The sequence below is a fragment of the Suncus etruscus genome, chromosome 4 (genome assembly GCF_024139225.1).
Source record: "Suncus etruscus isolate mSunEtr1 chromosome 4, mSunEtr1.pri.cur, whole genome shotgun sequence".
NCBI lineage: Eukaryota > Metazoa > Chordata > Mammalia > Eulipotyphla > Soricidae > Suncus > Suncus etruscus.
Window position 1 is genome coordinate 105245976 of NC_064851.1, and position 8005 is coordinate 105253980.

Consider the following 8005-nt stretch of genomic DNA (forward strand, 5'->3'; position numbering starts at 1 on the left):
AGGGCTGGAGAGATAGCACAGCCGTAAGGCGTTTGCCTTGCATGCAGAAGGTCGGTGGTTCGAATCCTGTCATCCCATATCGTCCCCCAAGCCTGTCAGGAGCGATTTCTGAGCTTAGAGCCAGGAGTAACCCCTGAGCATTGCCGGGTGTGACCCAAAAACCAAAAAAAAAAAAAAAACAAAAAAACCAAAAACAAAACAAAACAAAACAAAACAAAATAAAAAAAAGTAACATCCATTGTTAGAAACTCTGAAGTAGTTTTTACTTTTATTTTCAAAGGGAAAGGAAATAGATTAAAGCTAATAGGAGCAGGAGCTGGTAGTATAGCAGGTAGGGCACTTGTGTGGGACACAGCTGACCTGGGTTTAGTCCTCCGAGTCCCAAATAGTCCCTAGAGCCCCACTAGGACTGAGCCTTGGGTATAGAGATAGGAGTGAGCCTAATCACAGCCCCCAAACCAAAACACATAAAATAAAACTGGTAATAAGGGAAGACAAAGAAAAAGGAATAACTTTAGCTGGATTACAACTAATGTGCATTCAAGGGAAGCCAAAGCAAAGTGAAAAATCTATTTTTTTTTACCAATGGCTAGAGACAAATAAAGGACTTCACACCCTTGCATTTATTTTTTTTTCAATTGTAGGATTATTTTTCTAACAACTGCAGAAAAAGATTTTTTTTCTAAGTGCAAAAGTAAGTACATTTATTTCAAATGTGGGCAAAAATATCAATATAAAAATCTTTTAAGAAATCAAAATAGGGAGGAGGGAGATTTGGGACATTGGTGATGGGAATGTTGCACTAGTGATGGGTGGTGTTCTTTACATGACTGAAACCCAACCATAATCATATATGTAATAGGTTAAAAAAAAAAAAAGAGTTCCCACAACAGCAATAAAATTAGCTCTCTTAAAAAAAAAGAAAAAAGAAGAAATCAAAATAGGGGCCTGGAGTAATAGCACAGTGGTAGGGTGTTTGCCTTGCACTTGGCTGACCTGGGATGAACCTGGGTTCAATTCCTGGCATCCCATATGGTCCCTTGAGCCTTCCAGGAGTGATTTCTGAGTGCAGAGCCAGGAATAACCCCTAGCTTCAAACTTTTACATCCATGTTTATAGATATCGGCTTTTATTTATACATTTTATCTGTGGCTGAAGTTCCTATAGAAAACACTTTTTAAGGAGCCAGAGACATAGCATGGAGGTAAGGCACTTGCCTTGCAACCAGCAGGTTGGTGGTTCGAATCCCAGCATCCCATAAGGTCCCCTGAGCCTGCCAGGGGTGATTTCTGAGCATAGAGCCAGGAGTAGTCCCTGAGCACTGCCGGTGTGACCCAAAAACAGAAAAAACACTTTTTAAGTCAAGTGAAAGCGTCAAGCCCATGTTCTCCCTTGAACATGTTTCTCACTGGCTTCCTTCCACTCAGAGAAACGTGTTCTCTCGCCAACATGTACTTGTCTCCCTTCACACACACACACACACACACACACACACACACACACACACACACACACACACACACACACACACACACGGTGAAATCGCCAGTCTTGGAAGTAGGTCAACAAAGGATTCCTGCACTGTTCTGAGGACAAAGTTCAGATAGGACCTGTATGGCCCCAGCTGCTTTTTGCTTTGCTTCCCTCCTGGCTGGACCTCAGGAACAGATAGACACACACACATTCCAGGACTACAGAGGACAGAGGGGTGCCGCTTTGCACACACCTGAGATCAATTTCCTGAATCCCACATGGTCCTTCAAGCCGTAGAGGAGTGATCCCTGGAATATCCCATGAATAAATACTGAGCAGTCAGTGTGGCCCAACCTTTTTAAAAATGGAATGGAAATTTCTCAATTTTGTACCACCAAACCAAACCAGTCTCAGGATATCAGTATTTCCTATCTTTCTTCAGTTTTCTAGATTGTAGATTCAACCACACACCCCTAGGGGATGATTTGCTATTTGAGACAACTCAGCCTAGAGTACAAAGCTCGAAGAAACAGAAAAAAAGCAACTGCTGTGACTCACACGGAGGGAGTGAGCTTTGTATGTTATATTGTGGTCACTTGGAAAAACAGGCGTTTGCCTTGCAAGCAGCCGATCCAGTACTTAAGGTGGTTGGTTCGAATCCCGGTGTCCCATATGGTCCCCCGTGCCTGCCAGGAGCTATTTCTGAGCAGCCAGCCAGGAGTAACCCCTGAGCACCGCTGGGTGTGGCCCCAAAAACCAAAACCAAAACCAAACCAAACAAAAAAACACGGGGTTGGAGCAGTGGTGCAACGGTAGGGCATTTGCCTTGCACGGCTGACCTAGGATGGGCCACGGTTCGATTCCCAGCATCTCATATGGTCCCCCAAGCCAGGGGTGATTTCTGAGCACATAGCCAGGAGAGACCCCGAGCATCACCGGGTGTGGCCCAAAATCTAAAAAAAAAAAATAAAAAAGAAAAAAAAAGCATTAACTCTGCTGCAGACTGAGGGGTGACGGTACAGGGGGCTGGGGGAGGGTATGTGCCTTGCATGCAGCTAACCTGGCTCCAATCCTAGGTACTCCAGCTGTGTTTCCCAAGACCCACTAGGAATCATCTCCAAGGGCAGAGCCAAGAGTAAGTTAGTTCCACGCATTGCCAGGTGTGACCCCCAAACAAATAGGTGCCTGAACTCTGCAACTGTAGGGAATTATGTCTTGAACCCATTTCCATTTCTTCACCTGAAAATGAAGTCCTACGAAAGGAGTGAGCAGAACCCAGCTTGGATCTTTCTTAAGCTTAGGATTCAATGGAGGGTGGGGGGCTCTTCCGGATGACTTGTCTGCAGAGACAAAGATTTTCTCAAGCTCCTAAAGCCTGTTCTCTGCTACACCCAAGGTGTCTCCCGGGATCAATAATTCAAATGTAAATAATTGCTGTAGAAAAACACGTTTTACATCGTCACCTCCTCCATCAACTCTACCATATCAAAAAGTTTCCACAATTTATTTTTAGGGTCAGGGATGTAGCTTAGAGCTTAAACCTTTTTTTTTTTTTTAAGACTTTATAAACTTGCCAATTTAGGAAATTACTAGATCACCTAATTACATTGCAGAAATGTATTTCTTCTATGTGATACTTTTGGGGGGTCACACCTGGTGGTGCTCAGGGGTTACTCCTGACTCTGCTCAGAGATGGCTCCTGGCAGGCTCTGGGGACCCTATGGGATGCCATGATTCAAACCACCATCAGTCCTGGCTTGGCTGTGTGCAAAGCAAATGCCCTACCGCTGTGCAATCTCTCCAGCCCCTCTATGTAACACTTGACTTTTCTGTCATCATTATCTGACTAAAAACATTTTAAGCACAAGGAGTAATTTAAAGTGCTTTTATAATACAATCAAGTTTGTTTCCCAAGGTAACCCCAAAATTAGCCTTTAGTATCCAGTTCAACAGCTTCAGAAAAATAACTGATATTGGGCCGGGCGGTGGCGCTAAAGGTAAGGTGCCTGCCTTGCCTGCGCTAGCCTTGGACGGACCGCGGTTCGATCCCCGGTGTCCCATATGGTCCCCCGTGCCTGCCAGGAGCTATTTCTGAGCAGACAGCCAGGAGTAACCCCTGAGCATTACCGGGTGTGGCCCAAAAATCAAAAAAAAAAAAAAAAAAAAAAAAAAAAAAGAAAAATAACTGATATTGGGGCCACATCCTGTTGTGCTCGCGGTTTACTCCTGGCAGGGATCGCTCCTGCTAAGGCTTGGGGGACTAACAGGCAGTGTTGGTGATTGAACTCTGGTGGGCTGCGAGTGCCTTACCAATTGTACTTACCTTTCCAGCCCCCAAAGAATCCTTTTTAAAGGTAACCTAGTAAAACTAAAATGATTCTTTCAAGGTCATTTTTGAATTTTACTCTGTACTTATCACTATTATTGTTCTGTGTACAACATAGGATAAAGCCAGAAAAGAAAACATCTTTTGGTTCAAGACAAAAACATCTTGAACCAGTTTGAAGAGGGGAATGATAACTGCCACCAGATTAAAGTGAAGCACGGGAAGACTTATAAAATGATTTCACATCTGTAAAGAATGTCCCAGCAGAAATAGGCCCTTTGAACACTGCTTGCTCTAGTTTTCTCAGTAGCCCAAGATGTTTACACACACACACACCCTATAGTTCCAAATCTGCCATTTATCCATCTGGAAAACAACCTGGTTGTAATTGACAATAAACAATTGGAAGGAACTGGTCTGACTTGGAAGGTGGGGTATAGCTAGGTGAAAAAAACACAACTTCTTGAAAAGGTAAAATAGCTTAAAGCATTTAATATCTAAACAAATCAATTTGTTAATAGTAGTCACAAAATATGCTCAATATAGAAACCCACATTTATGTCTTTAAGAAAAAGTGTAAATTGTTTTACATCAAAACATAAATTAACCCACTTAAAGAATCTGCAGTGCCAAAATTATGGTGCATTTCAAGCAACTTCAGGATAAAATAACCTTAAGTAATTTATACTGCTTTATATCTAAAAATGCTTACAACTTCTCATAAAAATAGCCTGAAGCAACTATTTTTTTTTTTATTCCTTAGCAGACATCCAACAGTACAGGCAACGTTCTTAACAGCCTTAAAGATCACGGACTTCCAGACATTCAAATACTATGGTCCCCTTTTCTTTGAGGTTGCTGAAGTGAGGGAAACAAAGCATGGTAGACAACTTAGGACATTTTCACCAAAGTAGAAAAGTTTCCAACTACAGAGCTACACATCGTACCTATGAATCATTAAAAATAGAAGACTGTGTTCTTCGGCCAATGCAACAGTATACACGGCTTCGTGCATATCTTTTATTTACCATCATTTGTAAATTTACAACGTCCATGTGAAGAGAATTAGAATGTAAATTTTCCTGCAAAACTGGAAAAAAGCAATACAAAATTTGTGAAAGCCTATGTTCATTTTATACAAAAGAAGCCAGTTTTTCTCTTCCAATGCCAAGTCATGTGTGCAGTGACATTAGGGACACATTATAGTAACTCCTGGGGATGCTTTAACGCCGGAGGCAAGTTGACAGGCCTCGATTCTTCATCCAGGAGTACTAGGTCCTCAATCTCACTACCTCTGTATTTCCGCTTACAAATTTTTACCACCACCTTTTTCTTGAGAAACAACTTCAATGCTTCTCTCGAAGCAACCGCTTTTGCATTTTCTTTGCTTTTTCCACAGCCTGTGCCCAAGTACACAGACTTGCACCTCAACTCACAAACAATACTTTCTTGAGAGCTCTTATTTTGAGGCAAGTCTGCTAGTTCTTTTAGTGGGACGAAAAACACATCCAGGGTCGCTTTCAAAGCCTCAATAGCGGCATTTAGGAGCTCCCCATGATTCACAGTGGGGCTAAAGCCACCGACAGCCACCAACTTCCATGCCACCGTTTTATACAGTCTGTTGAAAAAAGGCTGCTTCTGCTTCACGTCTTCGTTGGTTAACTTGCGACAGGAGAATCGGACAGAACTCTCGCTGGGCTGGGAAGTACTTTTGGAAGGCAACTGTGACGTGCTAGTCTGCGAGGTACTCTTGGAGGCTAGCTGGGACACACCTGCTAAGGAAGTGCTTTTGGAAACCAGAGAGGACGTCTGAGAACTGCTCTTGGAAGCCAACAGTGAAGCAGCTACCTGGGAAGTGCTTTTGGAAGCCAGCAGTGGATTTGTAGAGGGGATGCTCTTGGGGGTTAGCAGCGACGTACCCACGGAGGAACTGTTTTTAGAAACTGATGGTGCAACACTTGCCTCTGAACTAGGTTTGGCAGCTAACCCACTGGAAACAGTCTCAGGACTGGGCTTAGAAGACAACAGCGGCAGCTCAACTTCTACACGCCCAGAGGCGCCCAGCAAGGGCACCTCTATCTCTGACAGGCTTGAAGAGGTGGCCAGGGCTGAGCCCTCCAGAGCACTCCTTTTCGGTGAGCCACTAGCTGGCCGGTTATCACTGGGTTGGCTCAGGTGACTGTTCACACTTAATTTCAACAAGGAACTCACAAAGGCAGCTGACCCAAGCTTGCCTGGGGCTTCAGAGTCAGCTTTCCCAGATGCTGCTGTCACCTGAGAGGAAGCACTGCCACTCGGGGTGGTCCCAGTGTGACCCCCGTCTTCGGTGCTGCCGCTCTGGGCTGAGTTCCCATTCTGTTCGCTCCCGCTTCCGCTCCGTTCTGGCTTGGCAGATGCCAGGACACTGGTCGAGCTATTTTCCTGGGGCGCTGATGCACTTTCTGTTTTGGCAGAAATTTTTGCTTGGTTCTGTTCAACCGCAGAACCTCCTTTTCCCTCTAAAATTCGTTTCTTCGGTGTCTCTTCTACCCCTTCTGCAAAGAAGGAAAACAACAAGTGACCAAGTAGGCCTTGGATGGCAGCTGCACATTTATGCGATACTCATTCAAATAAGTGTACAAAGCAAGAGTATTTCTGGGTTAATCATTACTTTAAAAAATACAATAAAAGGTAGCCGGGGAGATAGCATGGAGGTAAGGCGTTTGCCTTGCATGCAGAAGGACAGTGCTTTGAATCCCAGCATCCCAGTTGGTCCCCTGAGCCAGCTGGGAGCGATTTCTGAGCTAGAGCCAGAAGTAACCCCTGAGTGTTGCCGGCTGTGACCCCAAACCAAAACAAACAAACAAAAGAATACAATAAAAATTTGCGAGCGAGGAAGCTACATCAATCTCAGCAGAGCCACAAAAACACGAAACAGAACACAGACCTCTACTGTTAAAAAAAAAAAAAGGTAGCTGGGGGGGGGGGGAGATAGCAAAGGGGCAGGAGATAGAGTACAGCAGGTAGGGCAAGGAGCTTGCCTTGCAGGCAGCTGACCAGGATTTTTCCCTTGGTACCCACCCTCCAGAGCACTTCCAGGAATGATCCCAGAATGCAGACCAGGAGTAAGCCCTGAAGACCCATGGGTTGTAAAACCCCCCACCCCAAAAGAAAACACCACATTTTTCAAAACAGCACAGCCAGCCAGCAGGAGACACTTCAAAAACTCTCAAGCAAAGCCAATCAGCAAATTCAGAGCGCCTCGCACGCACGCACGCAGACACACACACACCCATTAGGTTTGAGCATGGCAACTCGATGAACAACAACATTGACCAATGCTAGCTTGGTTGTTTTGTTTTAAAGAGGAGGGGGGGGGATTAGTTGCAAGGAGAGAGAAGTGGGGGTGGGGTGGGAGAATCACAGCAAACTTATGATCTAAACTCCTATGTATGTTCACAGCTATGATCTGCTAACCATTGCTACTCGAAATCCCTCTTTTCTTCACCTTGGCAACCAGTTCGTCTCGGGTGGTATGGGTTGGCGCATCTGTCACTGTGATGCCTGCAGCCATACTAAGTATTTTATCCATAACTTTTGGAGGGTACCTGCGAGCGGGAGGAGAGAGAGAGAGGGAAAAAAAGACACTTTGTTAAGCACACGAGAGGAGGTGGGGCGGCGGGGTGCAAGCACCGGAACCCCTTGCACCCCGTCTCCGGCAGCTTTCGGTTTCCGGGCTCCTCCTCCCGCCAAGGTCCCCCGCGGAGAAGGAAGCTGCGGAGCGCGCGGGGCCCCGCTCACCGGCACCCCAAGAAGACGTGGTTGGCCCAGGCCAGGGAGAAGGACACGAGCTGCTGCAGCTGCCGCCGCCGCCGCCGGGCCCCGCTCTCCGCCTCCTCGCCGGCCGCCGCGGAGGCCGCGTCGCCTTCGCCCTCGCCGCCCTCGCCCTCGCCGCCGTCGGCCGGGACCAGGTCGCCGGCGTTGCGGAGCAGGAACTCGCGCCGGTGGCGCCACTGCTTGTCCGTCTCGCCGTCGCCGCGCAGCGCCTCCACCCAGGCGGCCGCCCGCGGGTGCTGCCGCAGGTAGTCCGACACGTCCTGCGCCATGTTGGGCCCGCGCGGCGCCGAGACGGGGACACGGGGACGGACGGACGAGCGGCCCTGGGAGTCGCTGCGGCCTCTCCGGAGAACGCCCCTCTGGAGGGGCCGGCGCCGCAAACAACAGCGC

General features: G+C 46.8%; 1 protein-coding gene across 2 annotated transcripts; it reads right to left on the minus strand.

The window, feature by feature from the left end:
- Positions 1 to 4271: 4271 nt before the first annotated feature.
- On the minus strand, positions 4272 to 8005 carry CDKN2AIP (CDKN2A interacting protein). 2 transcript variants are annotated; one of them, XM_049771424.1, is made up of 3 exons: positions 7580 to 8002; positions 7256 to 7386; positions 4272 to 6333 (listed from the first exon to the last, which is right to left on the minus strand). In XM_049771424.1, exons 1-3 carry the CDS (start codon positions 7882 to 7884, stop codon positions 5000 to 5002), a joined length of 1770 nt encoding a protein of 589 aa, XP_049627381.1. In that variant the 5' UTR covers positions 7885 to 8002; the 3' UTR covers positions 4272 to 4999. The 2 variants fall into 2 exon arrangements, with proteins under 2 accessions (XP_049627381.1, XP_049627383.1); XM_049771426.1 differs by having other exon boundaries at positions 6206 to 6333; positions 7287 to 7386; positions 7580 to 8005.